The 19945-nt window shown below is 42.8% G+C and overlaps 1 protein-coding gene and 1 pseudogene across 2 annotated transcripts; one reads left to right on the top strand and one right to left on the bottom strand.

Moving 5' to 3' along the window:
* The first annotated feature begins 184 nt into the window (after nucleotides 1-184).
* On the top strand, nucleotides 185-5850 carry LOC306667665 (serine/threonine-protein kinase Nek4-like; annotated as a pseudogene). Its single transcript, XR_013766735.1, has 3 exons — nucleotides 185-251; nucleotides 3095-5736; nucleotides 5797-5850. The product of XR_013766735.1 is annotated as a serine/threonine-protein kinase Nek4-like (transcript).
* Nucleotides 5851-16517: 10667 nt separating this feature from the next.
* On the bottom strand, nucleotides 16518-18790 carry MYL7 (myosin light chain 7). Its single transcript, XM_079150618.1, has 7 exons — nucleotides 18752-18790; nucleotides 18417-18530; nucleotides 18203-18278; nucleotides 17865-17969; nucleotides 17384-17462; nucleotides 17157-17205; nucleotides 16518-16666 (listed from the first exon to the last, which is right to left on the bottom strand). Exons 1-7 carry the CDS (start codon nucleotides 18752-18754, stop codon nucleotides 16565-16567), a joined length of 528 nt encoding a protein of 175 aa, XP_079006744.1. The 5' UTR covers nucleotides 18755-18790; the 3' UTR covers nucleotides 16518-16564.
* Nucleotides 18791-19945: the final 1155 nt, after the last annotated feature.

Below are 19945 nucleotides of genomic sequence, written 5' to 3' on the forward strand. Positions count from 1 at the left end.
TGCACGCTGGGAGCTGGGTGATTGGGCGCGCGGTGGGAGGTGCCTGGTCGCGTTGGCCCTGGTGGACTGTCAGGCCCCGCTCAGAAGCCCATACCCAAAATCGCCGGTCGTGATCCCTGGGTCTCTCCAGGTCCTCGCGGTCCTTGCAGAGCATTTCACCTGAGCGCAAGTGACTGCAAGCGAGATGATCCTGGCGGAAGGGAGGAGGCGCCAGCTGCAAACCCGAAAGGGGCGTAGTTCTGCCGAAGGAGGTGGAGTGGGCGCGGGAGCAGTCTTGCAGCTCTGTGCATCCGACCCGGGCGGGCTGCTGTCATTTCCTCCCCAACCGCCATCCCGTACTCCCCACCTCTGGTGTCCTCCTGATCCCAGAATTCGTACTCTACCCATTAATTCGTAGAATTTCTAACCGAACCCAGAAGTTCTTCCCTGTACAGTTTTCTTCCCACTCCCACCTTTGCTGTGACTCTCCGTCTGGCTTCCTTTGGTGTTCCCTAAGTCTAGGTTTTGTCTCCACAAGAAATAGATATGAACTCACAAAACCTCCTGTAGTAAGCCAGCATCATGGCGCGCACCTGTAATCACAGCTACTGCGACCTTGGGGCAGGAGGATTCCAGGTTCGAGGCTAACCTGAGCAATTAAGTCCTGTTACAAAATAAAATGAAAAGGGATGGGGATGTAACCTGGTGATAGAGGATCCCTGGGTTCAAGACCCAGTACTTCTGAGGGGCGGGGGGGGGGGGGGTTGTAGGAAACTCCTGTAATAGATTTACCTCTGTTCTAAGTACTTGACACTTTCATCTACTCTTTGAAGCATGCACTGTTCTTCCATTTTCCAAATGAAGAAACTGAGGAAAATTAGGGATCATCCAGTTAGTGAGCAAAAACTGGGATTCACATAAGGACAGCCTGACTGCTGATAACATTGTACTGTGCTGAGCCTTCACTTGTAACATTGTACATGTACTGGGAAAACATAGTTTTCTTTTACAATTAGGATACCTTTTATTTCTTATTCTTGCCTAATTACTCTGGTTGGAATTTTCAACACTATGTTGAGTGGTGAAAATGATCTTAAAGGAAAAATGTTCAAAAGTCAGCATTGAGTGTGATGTTAGCGGTGGATTCTTCATATGTGGATTTTATTATTTGAGATAGTTTCCATATATTCCTAGTTTGCTGAAGTTTTTGTTTGTTTTATCATAAGGTGTTAAATTTTGTCAAATACTTTTCTCTGCATAAACTGAAATGATCATGTCGTTACCCCTGCTCCTTTCATTCAGGTGGTCTATTACATTTTTAAATTTTGTTAGGTCAGACCATTTTTGCATTTCAGAAGCAAATCCCCCTTGGTAGACAGTAACCACTTAGTGGGACTACAAACCAATGTTACAGCAACACTAACTTTTATAATAACACTTGTTTGCCTTTACCAGATGTCTTTATTTATTTATTTTCTTGGTTTTGAGTTACTGTCATTTCAACTTGCAGGACTCCCTTTTGCATTCCTTGTAGCATAAGTCTAATGATAATGAACTACATCAGATGTTGTTTATCTGAGAAAATTTAAATTTCTCCCTCATTTTTGAAGGACAGTTTTGCCAGAAATATGATAATATGATTCTTGATGGACATCTCCCCTACCTCCTGCCAGCTCTTAGAATATATGAATCCACTGCTTCTAGCTTTCAAGGTTTCTGATGAGAAATCTGACCATCTTTTTGAGGATCCCTTATATTTGATTTGTCACTTCTCTCTTGCTGCCTTCAAGATTGTCTCCTTCAACAGTTTATAAGTCCAGGGGTACAAGTGGAAAAGAGGTATAACTTCTCATGTTGTATAGCACAAGAGGGTAACTGTGGTTGACAGTAGTAATTATATGTTTCAAAATAGTTAATAGGGGCTGTGGTTTTGGCTCAGTGGCAGAGCACTTGCCTAGCATGTACAAGTCACTGGGTTCAATTCTCAGCACCACATATAAATAAATAAAAAACAAAGGCCTATTGCCACTAAACAATTTTATTAAAAAAATAGTTAATAGAATTTTGAATGATTCTAACACAAAGAAATGGTGAGTGTGTAAGTTGATGGATAGGCCAATTACCCTGATCGTTCATTGTATACATAAATTGATGTCACACTATACTCCATAAATATGTACAATTATCGTGTCAATTAAAATTTTAAAAATATTTTTAAAAGATTGTCTTCTTGTCTTTGGTTTTTAGCAGCTCAATTATATAGTTGACCTTCTGTGTCCACGGGTTCTGCATCTGTGGCTACCAAAGGCCACTTTAAAGGACTTGGGCATTTACCGATTTTGGTATCTGTTGGTGGTGCTATAACCAATCCACCATAAGTACTGTGACATGACTTGTATCACTTTTTTTCCCTCAGTTTGGGTATCAGGGTTTAACCTACCTAAACCTAGAGGTTTAGTTCATTTTGTTTGTTTGTTTTGTTTTTTAGCTTTTTGGATGCGTGTAGTCATATCATTCATCAAATTTGGGAAAATTTTGGCCATTATTTCTTCAAATAATCCCTTGTATTCTTTTTTCTAGAATTCTCATCATGGGTACATTGGTCTGCTTGATGGTGTTCAACAGGTCCCTTAGTCTCTGTTCACTTTTCTGCAACATTTTTTTCTTTCTGTTCTTCAGATTTTATAATTTAGATTGTTTAATCTTCAAGTTTGCTGAAATTTGTCCTTGAATCTGTCTAATGAATATTTCATTTTAGTTATTGTATGTTTTAGCTCCATAATTATTTTTTCTAATTGTTTTAATTTATTCTTTTTAGATATACATGACAGTAGAATGTATTTTGACATATTATACATACATGGATTATAACTAATTCTAATTAGGATTCCACTCGAGGTTGTACAGGATGTGGAGTTTCACTTGGTGTATTCATTTATGAACATAGGAAAGTTATGTCTAATTCATTCTACTGTCTTTCCTTCATTTTATTATGGAGTTAGAGGCTGGGGCAGGGGTTGCTGCAGCTTCCAAACAAAGAATGTCTACTACCTCAACTGTACCTTACATCTTCCTTTACCTGCTGAAATCCAGAATCTGTTTCCCAGGGTGTGAGACTCCATCCTGACATGTGACTATGAAATGGCCACTCTGAAGCTGAACCATGCTTTCAATGCAAAAAACATGAATTCTTTATTGGATTATTGAAGGAAAGATGCTACCAATGCCAAGAGTTTATAGTCCAGATCTGGCAAAACTGATAAAAACAACATTAAGTGAAAGGTCTGAAGAAAGACCCTCTATGAGGAGCATGCTGAGGTGGCCCAGATAAAACATCAATTCTCCTTGATTTGGAGGCTACAAAGGCAAAAACGTCTAAAAATAACATTAAAATGACAACTCTAAATCTAAGCCTGTTGTTACTGTTGTTTTCTAGAAAGGCAGAATCAAATCATGAAGTAATCCATCCCCATCCACATTCTGCTGAGGGTTCCAAGACATGTGTAATGAATGAAGATAAATGTCCCAGGATAAACCCGTGGTTGTCAGTCCCTTGAAATCACCTGCTGTTCTGAAAGGCAACACTGGCAAACCAGACATGAGCAATACCGCAGTCACCAGCCACATTCAGTAGGGTAAATATCAAATCTTACCTGCAGAAAGGAGGGATTCAATGAATGATAGCGTAGTTCTGAAGAATCAACCAAGACACTTAGATGCCTCTAATGAACAAAAAGGTAAATGCAATATTTCTCAAGTAAAGGAATAGAGTTTGCAGGGTAACACTAAGTCCAGAGCTCAACGTGAAAGCCCGATTCCCACATGGTCCTCTGTCAATGGCAGTGGGGAAGAGAGTGAACCAGTGAACTTGTTGGAGCCCCTAAACAAAGACCAAAGGCCAAAGGACCAGGAGTGAATTCACAAGAATATATTACAGAAAAACACAGAAGAATCTACTCAGATTTACAGCCACACAGCTCTGGGTCTGAACAATCCCTGTCTCCATGGTAATGGCAGAAGAAAAGAAAACAGACTGAGCACAGTGAAGGAGAGCCAGGTCAACAGTGATCTCTTTGCATTCCAAGAGGCACCTTCTCAACTTTTGCACCTTCTTATCCCACTGTTGGAAAAGTGTCTATCATATTGACACAACAAAATGCTGAAAACCAAAGTAGAAAGGTTACTGGGTCTGTGAGTAGTTCAAGGAGCATTGAGATATCATCATCAAAAGATAGTCTGTTAGTCAGAGAGGAGGTGGCTAAAGCAGATCCAGGAAGAAATATTCCCCTCATGACTTTCAGTGAGGAAAATTTCTCTGAGGACAGCAGGGCCAGGGAAACTGCAGCAGGAAATCCAGTTCATACCTGACCAGTGGCAGCATCATTCAGGAGAGGAAACTGATTAATTGAGGGATGAGTTAAGTTCTTCTACAAGTTCAACTGATAAGTCAGATAGGGACTCCAGGGAAGGGAAAAGTCATACAAATGAAATGAGTGACTTGGTACAACTGATGACTAAGACCTTTAAACTGGCTTCTAAAAGAGAGCTGTGAAGTTGACCATTAACAAATTCAGTGCCAGATTTCAACTTCATCCAAAATATTGGAACATGTTGGTACTTGGTGGAGAAGTTGCAAAAGAGACAGAGGAACTCCAATTTTAAGTGCTGCCTTCAGCTAACATGCCAGGTTCTGAAAAAAAATATTAGGAGAATAGTTGAAATCTTGAGAGCTGATGTCATCAGCAGTCTGGGGACTCAGCTGTTAGAACAGGTATGCAATCTTTTAGAAGAGGAGGATGAATGGAAGAGTGAGGTACATTTATGGGAGCATGTGGGTGGAAAATACACAACTTGCAATATGAAAGCTTGCCATTTGAAATTTTGGAGAAAATAAATTTTTGAGAATTAGTTTTAATCTGCCCAATCTGAAGACCAATTTTCAAAGGTTTTTTGCTCTAAAAACAAACAATAAGAGTCATTTAGAGGCCATTCACTGCTCTTTTATCTCTTTGAGATTTTCAGTAATTACTGGGAAAAATTTGAACACAACAGAGAAATATGAAGCAAGTTCACAAAAGAAAAAGAAAAAAGTCTTTGGCTTTCATATTACTTTTATGAGGAAAAATGTTATTTCTTTTTGGTTACAGATGAATGGGTACCAAAAGACAAATGTAGAATCTAGAATATTATATCAGATTCTGCCTAGCCAGTTTGTTATCTAGGTGGGGAAATAGATTCCTGGTGCTTCCTGCTCCACCATTTTTCCTGACATCACTTCTCAACTACTTATTAATACTTTTAAAAAGAAAATTAATCTGAAGAGACACTGAATTAAAAAAAATAACAGCTTTAACAGCTGGTTTCTGGTCAGGCATATAAAGAGGTTGGATGTCACCACTCAATACTCACAATAAGAAATAAAAGTTGAATAAACTAAAAATTAACAACTTAGATCCATCATAGAATTAGGGTCTCAGGGCAAACCATTGCAAGAGCGACTTGCTTCTGACAAGCAAATACACAGGGTACTGGAGCAGACCAGATGGCCCAGGTGGACTCAGGGTACACTGCATGTGACCAGTGGTGTTGTGGAGACCTCTTACCTGAGGACAAGGTGAATTCAGTTGAATTCAGTACTGGGGCATGAGAACTTATACTGTAATTGAAAAGTGGTTGGAGCTTCAATATGGACAATCTCAAGAATTAAAAACTCCAAGAAAGCATGTCTTAGGAAGCGTGACTCCATACTTTCATGAGGTCTATCTCCAAACTCCAGGAAAGCATGTCTTAGGAAGCGTGACTCCATACTTTCATGAGGTCTATCTCCAGAAGCCCCACCAAGCTGTCACAATAAAGGGAAAAAGAAGTGAGAAAAGCCTTGCATATTTCAAAAACAACTATTAATAACTATTTTGAAATATTCCAGACCATTCTGTTTTTTTGTTTGTTGGTTGGTTGGTCCATTGGTTGGGTATAAACCCAGGGTGCTTCACCACTGAGCTACATCCCCAGTCCTTTTTATTTTCTATTTTGAGACAGCTAAGTTGTTGAGGGTCTCACTAACTTGCTGAGCTGGCCTTGAACTTTCGCTCCTCCTGCCTCAGCCTCCTAAGTAGCTGGGACTGCAGGTGAACCATTGAGCCTAACTTTAGAGCATTCTGTTCTTTAAAAAAAAATTTTTTTTTAGTTGTAGGTGGACACAATACCTTTATTTATTTATTTTTATGTGGTCTGAGAATCGAACCCAGTATCTCACACACACTGGACAAACCCTCTACCACTGAGCCAAGACTCTAACCTAAGCATTCTGTTCTTTTTTTTTTTAATGTAAGCTTGTTCTTTTTTTTAAATTTAATTTTTATTGTTTTAGTTTTAATTTAGTTTATTGTTATATTTTCACATATATATTCCTATATGTGTTCATATACATTCATGTATATATGAATATGTTCTAGTAGCAACCAAATTCCTGCTCATACATTTTTATATATATTCAGTTAAACAATTATAAACTATAATTAAAATAATTATAAACATCTAAAAATAAAAATAACTATAAACAAATTTATACCCATTTAAATGTTTTCGTGTATATTTTACATATATATTCATATTTGTATATATGGGTATAAATGGATATATGATATATGTATGGATAAAAATGATCAATCCCTAAACTAACCCTATTTTTCTGCATTAGTCCTATATTTACCAATACACCTCAGAGAAACCTCTATACATATAAATCATAACATTTTACATGAATGTAGCTATGTATTTAGGATTATAAATTTTAAAATTCACATAAAAACTAATAGATATTGTGTATCTATATATACACTCATTTACATAGGTATAACCCAGATTTCGCACATAATATAATCACAATGCTTACCTTAAAAATATCCATAGATAAAAGAATATGTATATACATTTTGATATATAATATTACCTCCATATTCATATTTATATACATATTGATATATATGTTCCAAAGGTAACCTGTCCCCTAAACCAAAGCTGTAACTCAGGGCTAACCCTAACCCTATTCTTAATTGTGAACCTTTTAAACACAATTTATAAATATTACTTTGAATATTCATATATTTTTTCACATATATATTCTATATGTTTATATACATTCATATTCATATGTATGTACCCTAATGTCAACCAAAGTCCTACCCATTGATTTTCATATATATTCAGTTACATAATCATATCCTATATCTTCCCAAAATTGTAAACATCCATCTCAAAAGAAAAATAACTATATACAAATCCATAACCTTTTAAATATTTTCATGTATATTTTCACATGTATATTCACATTTGTATTCATATATATGGATAAAAATATTTATGATTGTTATGTCTTATTGGTGTATAATTCCCTTAAGTGGTATGAAATGTCCTTCTTTGTCCCTTATGATTAACTTTGGCTTGAAGTCCACTTTATTTGATATGAGTATAGAAAGTCCTGCTAATTTATGAGATCCATTGTGAATGATACTTTTTTTCCCATCCTTTTACCTTCAGTCTGTGGATGTCTTTGCCTATGAGGTGAATCTCTTGGAGACAACATACTGTTGGGTCTTGGTTTTTAATTCAACCTGCCAGTCTATGTCTTTTGATTGATGAGTTTAGGCCATCAATGTTCAAAGTTATTATTGAGATATGATTTGTGTTTCTGGTCATTTGGGCTTATTTCTAGTTTTTAATTTTAATTAGTTTCTCCTTTGATTAACTATTTTCTTTAGTATAGTTCTTCCCTTCACTGGTTTTCACTTTTTTTCCATTTTATTTTCATGGAATATTTTGTTGAGAATGTTCTGAAGTACAGACTTTCTGGTTGCAAATTCTTTTAATTTTTGTTTATCATGCAAGATTTTTATTTAATCTTCAAATCTGAAGCTTAATTTTGCTGGATATAGGATTCTTGGTTGGTATCCATTTTCTTTCAGAGCTTGTTATATGTTACTCAGGACCACCTACCTTTGAGGGTATGGATTGAGAAATCAGTTGAGATCCATTTTGGTTTCCCCCTATATGTAATCTGATGTTTTTCTCTCACAGCCTTTAAAATTCTATCTTTATTCTGTATGCTGGGTATTTTCATTACAATGTGCCTTGATGTGGGTCTATTGTAATTTTGCACATTTGGGATCCTATAAGCCTCTTGTATTTTATTTCCATTTCATTCTTTAGGTTTGGAAAATTTTCTGATATTATTTTATTGAAAAGATTGTGCATTCCTTTGGTTTGTATCTCTGCACCTTCATCTATCCTGTCGAATCTTAAATTTTTTTTTCATGTTATCCCGTATTTCTGGGAAGTTCTGTTCATGGTTTATTAACACTTTCTCTCTGTAGTCAACTCTATTTTCAAGATTATATATTTTGTCTTCATTTCCTGAAGTTTTGTCTTCCAAGTGGTATAGTCTATTATTGATGCTTTCAATTGAATTTTTAATTTGGTTTATTGTTGCCTTCATTTCAAGGATTTCTATTTGGTTTTTGGTTTTGTTCAGAATCTCTATCTCTTTTTTGAAGTGATCTTTTGCTACCTGTATTTGCTCTCTTACACCATCCTTTACTTCACAGATAAATTTAACTATGTACATTCTAAACTCCTTCTGTGACATTTCGTCCACTGCAGTGTCAAAGGATTCTGTTATTGGAGTATCTTGATTTGCTTGGGGCTATTTGTTCCCTTGCTTTTTCATGTTGTTTGTATGTCTATACATCTAATAGTATGGATCTGAAGCAGTAGAGTTTCTACCCTGTGGACTTATAGTGTCCCTGAAGGTATCCAGTACCTCACTGTTTAGGGGGAGACAAAAATAACAACAACCAATGCAAACAACTTACAGCATGAAACCAAATAGTTCCCATTATAATGTCTATAATGTTAATTATCACAATAGACAGAAATGATATGATCAGTTATTGTCTATAATAAAAACAGCAAGTTTACAAAAGGGTTTACATTTTCAAATGGTGGACAGGGAGAGAACAGAAGTGATATATGATGTGATGATTATGAGGAGAGAAGACAGAAGTAAAAGATTAAAGGAAGAGTGAGAGAGAGTACAATAGAGATTGACTGTTAGCAGAAGAAAAGAGAATCAAGGGAAACAGGTAGGAGAAAAATATATATAAAGTAAAAATTTTAAAAATTAAAAATAAAAATAAAAGAATACAAAACAAAACTAAAATATACTAATCAAACATTCTAGTTCCCAAAAAAACTAATCCATGTAAAATAACTGACTTCAAAAAATGCTAGAGATGAGAGAAAAAAGGAAACGGTATAAATGTTCATGTACCATTAAGATCACAATTAAACAGTGAAAAAGAATTTTTAAAAAAGAAAAGAAAAAAAAATTGACAGAAACTTAAAGAATTCTTTCTGTTGGAGTTCAGAATATTCTCAGCTTCTCTTCTCAGCAGTTTTAGCGGGGGTCTTCTGGAGTGTAATTATTTGGATTGCTGGAATGAGAGAGATCCCGAGCATTCTGTTTTTAACAAGATCTACCCACAAGGGAAATTTGTACCTAACTGGCTTGGTGGAAAAAGGTGGGTCTAGCTCTAGGCACTTCTGTCCTTCCTGTCTCGCCTGAAAGTTAGGGGTGGAAAAAAGAGCCTGAGAGCACAGGCTATAGAACACTCTCTGGTCACAAGCTATTGAACACTCTCTCTCCCCACACACCTCATAAATACTTTTGTGGGAATTTGGTGATGCTCAGTGGTGAAGCCAGCTGCACCTGTGCTCTAATGTATAGTTAACATTTTGGTTACTGATTTAGTTTCTTCAGTCATCAGTTTCTTCTGGGGCTGCTGTGAAGGATTCCTGACATCTAGTCATAAGCACGTAAGTGGCAGTAGGCAGTGGCATGGGTGTCTCTGATTGAACAATTCACAGAACTCTCAGGGTGTTTCCTCTGGTTGTGTGGAAGCCAACCCTGTTTCTGTGCTATATGGGAGGGGTGGAGATGCAGAGGAAGCGGAGAGTTCCAGGGGGTCCTGGGAGAAGCGAGTAGAGGTGCTGCTGACAGAGATAAGGTTCTATTTTGGAACTGTGTGGCTTTGCACATCAGCAGAGCAGCCTGGGGGATGATCCACAGACAGGAGGGGAAGGGCTGAGGTTAGGTTGCAAATGGAAGGTCAGAGGCTGCTCCAGATGCCTGAGGTGGCAGAGGTAGTACAAATATATCACAGAGGAAAGGGGCAGTGAGGGCGGAGTGTGGTGACAGGGATGCATGGGCAGTGGAAAAGAGGCCGGTAAGAGAGGGTCTCCTTACTGCACCCACACTGCGTGCATACACACACGTGCATGCACATGCGCAAACCATACCCCCCCCATGCACACTTGCACATGCCCAGCACAGAGAGCAGGTACCAGGGGCCTCCTTTCTACTGCAGTGTCTTCCTTGGTGCACTGCCTCTGGCTAACAGGGCAGGTCCCATGTTGATAACTTTTAGAGGAAGATGTACTTTATTTACACAGCATCTATATAAAAGTTCTTTCAACCTTCACAGTTCTAGAGATTCACGTCACTTCACTCATTCACAATTCATTTGCTTTGTGCCAGGACAGAGCTGACAAATGTTTGCTGCCTTCGAAGTGCTCACAGGAAGTCATGGTGAGCCAGGTCAGCCGTGTGAGGAACAGTGCCCAGCCTTGAGTCAGGAGATCCTTCCTAGAGGAGGTGACTGTGGACTGAGACCTGAAACCACGGAGGCAGAGAAGGGTCTGGTCCCCCAACCCCATGAAGACAGGGATTCTCCACTTCTCCAAACTGTAGTCAGGTCCCTGATCCTTTTGTTAGGCACATTGGCACACTTCTGTTTCTCTAGTTTTTGCAAAGAATCTGCTAAGTTAGTTTAACCAGAGGCCTCTGCCCCCATAACTGATCAGATTCTCCATCCTTTTCCTCCCCCAGTTGATGTCTGATCATATTGGCAAGAATTCTGGGACGTTAGTTTTACCAGAATTTCCCTATTCTGTTGTCTTAATTATTTTCAGTCCACTGACCCCAACTGCTCCTTGACTATAAATTTCACATGACCGCACTGTATTTGGAATTGATCCTAATGTCTCTTCTCACTGCAAAATCCCATTGCTGTGGTCCCTACACCTATCATGATGGTCCTGAATAAAGTCTGCCTTATCATGCTTTAATTGGTGTTATTAAATAAGTTGTTTTTCAAAATGGGAGCAAGGCGGGCAGGAGGCCCAGCAGGGGACTCTTGTCACACAGTGTGGTAGCAGAGACTGGATTGAGGGACTCACTGCAGGGTAAGGAGGCTCTTGAAGGGCCAACCTTGATGATCTGGCAAGAGTTTTTCTAGTGCCTCTGGCTGCACTCCCAAAGGCCTCAACTGAGCTCTGCCAAACTCAGTACCCCCTGCCCTCTGCCTTAAGCTGACCCAGAGTAACTAACTAGCCAGAGAAATGGGTATCTGGGGTACCATTAAACAGTATTTGGGACCAGGCTTCTTTTTCTTGAAACCAAAGGTCAAAATCAAGGGCCTCATTCTCTCATGTACAGTCTTAGGTAGGTGACTGAGGACCAGGCTTCTCTCTCCATGTAATCTTGTATCCTGCGTTTTGTCTCAGCATGGTGGCTTTGGGTTTCAAGAAATTGAAGGCAGAACTGCAAGGTTGAGGCCAACATGCCATAGGCCAACACCAATTCAGGGGGTGGAAAAGTGACCTCAGTCTCTTGATGGGAGAACTTCTGCACTAAATGATATACTGAACTCTCTCATGTGATCACTTCTGGGTGATGAGTGGACGTGACTGTGACTTCCAAAACTCTGCCACCTGTCGAGGAGGAGATGATCAGGGGTGCTGGTCCTCCCTAGGACCATCTGCTCTTTAATACAGTGGTACATGGCCCCCAACCTGTGGATGAGCCCAGTGATTTTGAACTAAAATCAGCCTGTTCTGGGTTGGCCTCAGAAGAGGAGGCCAGAAGGTTGGGTAAGTGCTGTCAAGAGATTGTGTAATTCAGACATCTTTATTTTAAGTTCCTAGATATGCAGGGGACACAAACTTCTCAGTGCAAGGACCTGACTTGCCTCATGGGCTGTGTACAGCTAGTTTATGCTTTAGCTCTCTGGGATGTGTATGACCCTGAACAGGTTGTTTAACCATGCAGTTCCTCTGTTTCCCATCTGAAGGCGGGGATAATAGCCACACTGTATCGTTAAGGATTAGGTTCTACCATGAGTATACAGATTCAGAACATCAGCAACTTCTATCAGATGGAGCTTGTTCTCTTTGTGCTAGGACAGGGGTTGAGGTATGTGTGATACCCTTGTTTCAGGGCCCAGCCTGACCCAGTTTGTAGCACCCAAACCCTCACCTCCTAAGCCCAAGGAGGCTCCATCTGAGCTGTGTGTCAGGTAGAAGGGTTGTTTAATGGAGGTGCACATATTTGTCTCTTAAAGAAAGATACTGGGTCACCCGTGCCATAAGGGAGGTTGAAAATGAAGGCTTTATTCTAGGATCCTGGGCATAGCCTCAAATTCAGTTATTGCTGAGGGAGGGTGGGCATCAGTCAGGGATGAGCAGATCACCATGTGCATGGAGTGCCAATTCTGATGAGTATCAAGGGCAGAGGAGATCTCTGTGGCCATCAGGTACTACCAATATGCAGTCCCACCCTCCTTGACATATGAGGACACTGAGCTCTAGACAGGTTGGGAGCACCTATGTACTTGGTGGGGGATATGTCTGCTCCTTTACCTTAACTACAGACAGACCCACTCCCAGCTGTGCCCCCCTCTGCACAAACTCTGCAGCTTCATACTCTTAACTTTCAGTCCATAAAATTCCAGAACTTTAGCTGCATGGGAAGACGCACATGTGGACCTACTTTTCCCATTTCTCCAGCATACCTGAACCCTCTGCACTCCTGTGCACTGAGGCATGAGGAGGCAATTTCTCCTATTAATTGTGACTTGGGACCACTGACAAGCCTTTTCCCATCCCTCCTTTGACTTCACTCTCCCCAGCCTCAGGTGATCACTATCTGCTTTCCACTTCTATGAAATCATCTTTTAACTTTTTATTATTTTAATTTATATTTTCCCTTTTGGCCGTCTTTGCCTGAGGAGGAGCCTCAGCCTGCAAAGAAGGTCTGGACTGGAGGGTGGGTGGGCTGTGGAACAGCAGGCATACACCAAGCCCTGACAGTGTGAGACTTTGAATAGCCCATGCCTGCTGGAGAAGCATGCAGGGTCACATATTCCTCATGCCAGGGCAGACAGCTAAAGAGCCTGCGTCAACCTTATCAGTGGTGTTAACTTGGATAAAGAAAGAATGTGCAGAAAAGAAGGATGTGTGGGTGCAGGGCAGGTCCAGGCTGAGAGCTAAAGGAATTTCAGGATAAGTCAGGAGATACCACATAACAAGGCTCTGACTCCCACTGATCTGGGGATCAATCCGTGCTGTGCACCCCAGTCAGCCTGGCTAGCACTGTTCCTGGAGAAGATCCTTTTCCCCTATGCCATTCCCCCAGTTTGCAGAGGCTCTGGAAGGATGGAACATCTGACCATATTGGCCAGAAGATTAAAAACAAAATCTCCTGCCAACACAGAAAACCTTTCCACAAAAGTAGATGGAAAAATAACTGTTTAATTATTGAATAAGAATTAAATAGACTGTTAAGCTCATTATTGGCAACCCTTTAAGAGATTACAAAGACAGACATCTTGCCCCTGTATATAGCCAGGTACAACCCATTCCATTCACATTCTCAGGAGAAATGTGGAACTTGTCCTCAGGTAAGAGGTCTCCACAACACCACTGGTCACATGCAGTGTACCCTGAGTCCACCTGGGCCATCTGGTTTGCTAATTGCTTTCATCCAAAGGAAAAAATAAACTTGTATCTTAAGACTGGAAGTAGATTTACAACTGCAGGCAGGCACCAGGCTGAACTTAGGCTCTCCCAGAAACTGGAAGATAAGAATGTTGTCTACCATGGTGATGACATTTCAGATGGGACTCCCAGGTCCTTAATGAAATGTTCCTGAGTCGTAAAATTGGCAAGAAGCTTTTGAACAGATTTACATAAAAAGAAGTCAACAAAGAATCAACAAGTTTTCTAAAGGAAATGCTCTAAGAAAGAGAAGGGGAAGTCTGTGCAGGGAGAATTAAACTTATTCTATTTTTATTTGTTTTTAATTAATGCATGACAACATATTTGTGAAGGACCATGTGAAGTTTCTATAGATGTATACGTTGAATAATGGCCAAATCAGGATAAGCATATCTATCTTCTCAAATATTTATCATTTCTTTGTTGTGAAAACATTCAAAATCCCTTTGTCCAACTTTTTGGAGATATGCAGTACATTATCAATATTATTAATTTTTTTTCCAAAGCAAAATCGTGACTTGCATGCAAATAAAGTGAACACCACCAAAGATTTTATTTGTTAACTCACTAGGGAAACAATAAGATGTTACAACTGGTCCAAGAAGAATGCAAAAAGCATCTGTATGTGTAGGCAGTCAAGAATGCTGAGGTGAATCTGCTTAACAGTAGCAAAATTGGCTTCTTTCACAGAGTAGAAGGGAAAATCAATTGTTTCCACCAGATATTTATTTGCATGTCTGTGGACAAGAGTCATTGCCTTGCTACTGGTTTTCTACAACTTACAGAGTTATGAAATTGCTTAAAGACAAAGAAAGGTGCAGAGGACCCCATCCAATCAATGACACACCTATGATGTTTTCGTCCATTTCAATCTGTCACAATTTCCCCTGGTAGATGCTTGGACTGTAAATTAATCCCTTACTTTATGCAACCGGTTTGTTGAACAAGCAGACAATAGCATAGGGAGAACTCCTTGATTTGCACAGAGGGGTGGATTGGGGACACTGTCTGGATGGAAACACAAGCAGATTTGTGAATTTCATGATCATTTCTAAGCAAGAGAATCAGCTTTTCTTTCTTTCTTTCTTTCTTTCTTTCTTTCTTTCTTTCTTTCTTTCTTTCTTTCTTTCTTTCTTTCTTTCTTTCTTTCTTTCTCTCTTTTTTCCCTCCCTCCCTCCCTCCTTCCTTCCTTCCTTCCTTCCTTCCTTCCTTCCTTCCTTCCTTCCTTCCTTCCCCCCCCCCCTCTCTTTCTCTCTCTCTCTCCCTCTCTCTCTCCCAGGGATTGTACCCATGTACCCAGGGGCACTCAACCACTGAGCCACATCACCAGTGCTTTTTATATTTTATTTTGAGACAGGGTCTTGCTAAGTTCTTAGGGCCTTGCTAAGTTGCTAAGGCTGGCTTCAAATTCTTGATTCTTCTGCCTCAGCTTCCCAAGCTGCTGGGATTATAGGCATGTGCCATTGCACCCTGCTTGAGTCAGTTATTCTTGAAGCCAGGCTTAGTGGTGCATGTCTATAATCCCAGAGACTCAGGAGGCTGAGCCAAGAGTATCTCAAGTTTGAGGCCAGCCTGGACAGCTTAAACATAGCTCAGTGGTAAAGCCCCTCTATGTTCATCCCCAAGTACCACATGCACACACACAAAAATCCCACCTATGAGTACATTAAATCTCAAGACTCCACTTAGAAATAAAATTTCCAAATCCTGGTTAATTGAACATCTCTTCAGGTGAAAATGACTTAACCCCTGGACTTCAGGAAGGGAACATGGGTGGCTCATTCTTTTCTTGATCACCTCCTCTCATCTGTCTAGCTGCAGGCATTACAGCAAGGCATGAAGGGAGGTGAGGGGCACAAAGAGTTGCTACTCAGCTCTGGGGTGACTACACTGTCATTGCCTCTCTGTCTCTCCCTCAGCTGGCTATGGGGACTCCCTGTTGCCCTTTTAGGTACCAATGATGGCAGTTATCTACTTCTCCAGTCCCTGGTTTCTGAGATAAGGTGAGATGGGGACACTCACAATTCTGTGAGAACAGTTTCCTCCCCATTCTCCAATCAGATAACCTTTTTCACTGTACTTTGCCTAAGGGGCTCAGGCCAGAGGCCAGTTTCTAGTATTACTTTTAAATACTTGCACGTGCTCTGGTTCGGCCTCTGGTGTCCATTTCCTGTCATGTCCTATCCTGACCCGTAGTTCCCATAAGATTTTGGTTGTGTTTTTTAATGATTTCACATGGGGCCCACCTACACCACTATGCCTAGAGGGGAATGTACAGTGGGCCTGGGGTGCTCTGCAGCTGGGGCTGCTGTCACTAGTTGGGATGATGTTGGGCAGAAAGTTTGCTGAGTGCCCAGCAACACTTTGTTCTGCACAACCTTGAGGATCTGGGCAGTGTCAATGGGCTTGTGGAAGGAGAGGCAAATCCTCTTCTAGAAGCTGACCTCAAACAAAGTGCCCACCTTGCTGAGCCTCATTGTCTTCATCTATAAACTGTGCATGATCATAGTTCATAATTCATTTGGCAGCATGAGGTGAAGTGAGTTGGTGTGTGTGATGGTTATGACCTTAGTGGAGCCTGCCATCAGTCCCTGAAACTCCTGTCTGCGCCCTACCCCGTCTGTCACAGATAAGCCAACATTACAGTTTTCACTCAGAAACAGAATTTATTGAGGTGCTCTGGGCTTGCCCCTTACTCCTCTTTTTCATCCCCATGAGTGATGATGTAGCACAGCGACTTGTAGTCGATGTTGCCTGCCAGGTCCATGGGCGTCAGAGCAAACATCTGCTCCACCTGTGGAGGCAACAATCAGCAGAGATGTGGCCTTCAGGGACCTGTGACCCTTCACCCTCAACCTGAGGTTGTGCTTTGGGCCTCAACCTTTTTAACTCCAAGCCCCAAACTCCTCGTTATTATCCTGCTAGCCATCATTAAGCAGCCTAGACAGTGGACTCAAATGGGGGCTGGGAGTCAAAGGGCCCACACGGGCCACAGAGATGGTCCCAGCCCCCTGTGAGAACCCTTGTCTAATACTCTCGCTTGGTCTGCACACAGCCTCCCTGCCTGGCATACTTCCTCCCTCTAACCCCACCTCTACCCCTACACGTCACAACAGAGATGGCACATCCTTTGGAAAGGCCAAGCCGCCCTCTCAGCCTATACCACACTGGTGCTGGGCTCTGAGCACTGGGGGCTGTGGACTAGGAGTCATTCCCAATGCCCTGCTGGGCAGGGCCCTAAGAAGTTCCCAGGGACAGGTACTGACAGGGCTGGGCAGCCTCACCTCAGCTGGAGAGAACTTGTCTGCCTGGGTCAGGAGGAGCTGCTTGAACCTGGGAAGTGGGGAGGATCTGAGCTGGGAGGAAGGGTGGCACAGCCCAGGGAAGGGCTGGTCACCCCTCTAAGAACACGAAAGGTCAAGGTTCAGGAGGCCTCACATAAGTGGCCTCACTGCCTCTCTCTGCTTCTGCATGGTGTCGCTCATGGTGAGTAGGGGAGGTTGACACTTACTCATCCTTGTTCACCACCCCTTGGCCGCTGGGATCAAACATCCGGAAGGCACTCAGGATGGCTTCCTCGGGGTCTGTCCCTGGGAGACCAAGGCAGCCAGGTGAACTCTCATGTCCCCAACCTTTCAGGCCCCACACAGGAGGAGTCCAGGGTTGCATGGGGGAGCTCTCCATGTCCCAGAAGAGGTGGGGGCATTCCTCACTATGTAATGTTCCTTAGGGATCAGAGGGGCTGGGAATGACCATCTTCCTGAGGTGGGCAGACCTGGCTGCGAGTTAGGATTTAGGAATGGATGTTTCCTGAACCCAAGTCAGCACTGGGCTGACCAACCAGTGCCCAGGATGTACAGGGGTAGGCTCCACATCCCTTGGGTGGGCCATGGTCAGGCCGGGTCCAGATAGGGTTCAGTCAAGGGCAGGTGTGTTTGGCAGGTTCAGATTCCATGTCTGGTCAAGGGAGCCCAGATCTGCCCCAGGCTTACCATTGAGTTTCTCCCCAAAGAGTGTGAGGAAGACCGTGAAGTTGATGGGACCCTTCCCCTCCTGCAGCATAGCATCCAGTTCCTCCTCTGGGACGCTCACCTTGCCTATGAGGGTGGGTCGTGAGACAAACACAGGGATCCTAGTGTCCCAGAGAAGGACCAGACTGCCCTCCCCCTTTTCCCAGCCACTGTGGTGGAAAGGCAGGGGGAGGGAGGTGTAAGGAGATGGGAAGGAGTGAGAGAAGGGGGCAGGGACACTATTCTCTCTCTGAGCAAGGACCCTAGGGAAAGCAGATGTGCAGGCGGGGTGTAGAGCAGGGGAAGGCAGATGCACACACCAAGCTGGGAGTAGGTCTCTCTTAGGTCCGACTTGCAGATGATGCCATCCCTGTTCTGGTCAATGCAGCTGAAGGCCTGTGAGGAGGGGAAGAGTCCTGGGTGGTATGTGCAGCACAGTCAGGGGCCAGGACCATGACCCACAGAGAAGGGTGTGCATGTGGGGTGGAGTAGGTTTTGGATGGGATTGGGGTTTCCTTGGGGTGGGGCACTTACTTCCTTGAACTCCTGGATCTGGGCTTGTTCAAACATGGAAAAGACATTGGAAGATCCACGTTGAGTCTGCTTGGCGGCTGCAGCCTTTGCCCGGGTCCCAGTCTTCCTGCTGGCCTACAATACTGTGGGTGGGAGGGCGTCCTCTCCCCAGGTCCCCTAAATGTCCCTCTTTCACCATGCACAGTCTAAGAGCAATCTCAGGAGAGTCAGGGAGAAGATCTTCTCTTCAGCCCTGAATTCTACCTTTCAGATTTCGCACAGGCATAGAAATCCCTGACTCTGTCCCCTCCCAGCCCTGGGGACTGCTGGCCTCTTTTCCCCGACCAGGCACTTACCATCCTCTCAAAGCAGACTGCTGCATCTTCTTGCTGCCAGACCCCCTTTATGTCCCAGCCTTATCACCTGGTGGTCCAAATAAGGAGAGCAGCAGAGAATAGGCCCAAACTTGGCAGCCCCTGACAGGGTAGGGGAGGACGAGGGCCCCAAGCACATTCCAGTTACATTCCTGCTGACCTTCATGTCTAGATGTAACATCTTAGGGTCCATCCATCTCATGTGATCCCCCACTGTGTCTCCTCAGAGTTGCTCAATGCTTTCACCATTATAGGTGCCAATTAAGGGTTCCTGTGCCCCTCATCTGAGCATCCCTTCTTCAGGTTCAATCCAGTCCCTGGCCAGGCCAGGCCAGGATCCTATAGGCTTAGGAGACAGAGTTTCTTTTTCTTTTTTCTTTTTTGACCTTGGGGATTGAACCCAGGAGTGCCTAACCGTGGAGCCACATCCCCAGTTCTTTTTATTTTTTATTTTGAGTCAGGGTCTCACTAAGTTGCTTAGGACCTCACTAAGTTGCTGAGGCCCTAACTTGTGATTCTCCTGCCTCAGTCCCCTGAGCTTCTGGGATTACAGGTGTGCACCACCTTGCCTGGAAGGAGACAGTGTCTCTGAGGATGATCTCTGGTCTAAGACCTGGGATTCCCAGAGGTTTTGGTGAAGGCCCTCAGTATTGGCCTCTTGCCCCCTGACCAAATGACAGCAGGCACCTTAGAGCTGTCTGAAACCCTGCAGGACTATTTACTTGACTTTGGGGCAATTCTGGAGGTGAAAAGCCTACCAGCTGCTCTCCACCTCTGTGCCCCTGCTGTCCTGGCCTGCTCTGCTGGGATGTTCCCATCTCCTTTGTTTGGAATCTTGCTGTCCTACAAGCTCCAACTCAGCTCCACCTCCTTCAGCACCTCTATGATGACCTTAACCAGGAACTGTGCCCATGTTTCCTATTCACTTGATGGCTAAGTTGTTTTGTAGCCTCCTCCCAAGCATCCAGCCTGGTCAACACCTGTACCCTAGAGGGCCTGCGTGCAGCAGGCTTGTGTGATTCTGTTTTGCACGAAGTTTTTGGAGCATGGAACCTCCCCTGGCACCCCATGAAAGAGGGTCACAGGGCCCCTCAGGTGGTGCTGAATTGTGGACAGAGGGGCCTGGGCGCCCTCTGTTGTTTCAGAGCAGCAACTTCACCAGCTTCTTCAGGGGCC

Source organism: Sciurus vulgaris (assembly GCF_902686455.1).
Source record: "Sciurus vulgaris genome assembly, chromosome: 8".
In the NCBI taxonomy this organism is placed as follows: Eukaryota; Metazoa; Chordata; class Mammalia; order Rodentia; family Sciuridae; genus Sciurus; species Sciurus vulgaris.

Bases quoted from the DNA above. Each gene is read 5' to 3' on its own strand.
- MYL7 (XM_079150618.1), bottom strand. The intron at 17,463-17,864 runs GTAAGCCTGGGG...TTGGTCTCCCAG, and splicing joins CTTTGGGGAGAAACTCAATG to GGACAGACCCCGAGGAAGCC. The intron at 16,667-17,156 runs GTGAGGCTGCCC...TTGCCTCCACAG, and splicing joins ACAAGTTCTCTCCAGCTGAG to GTGGAGCAGATGTTTGCTCT.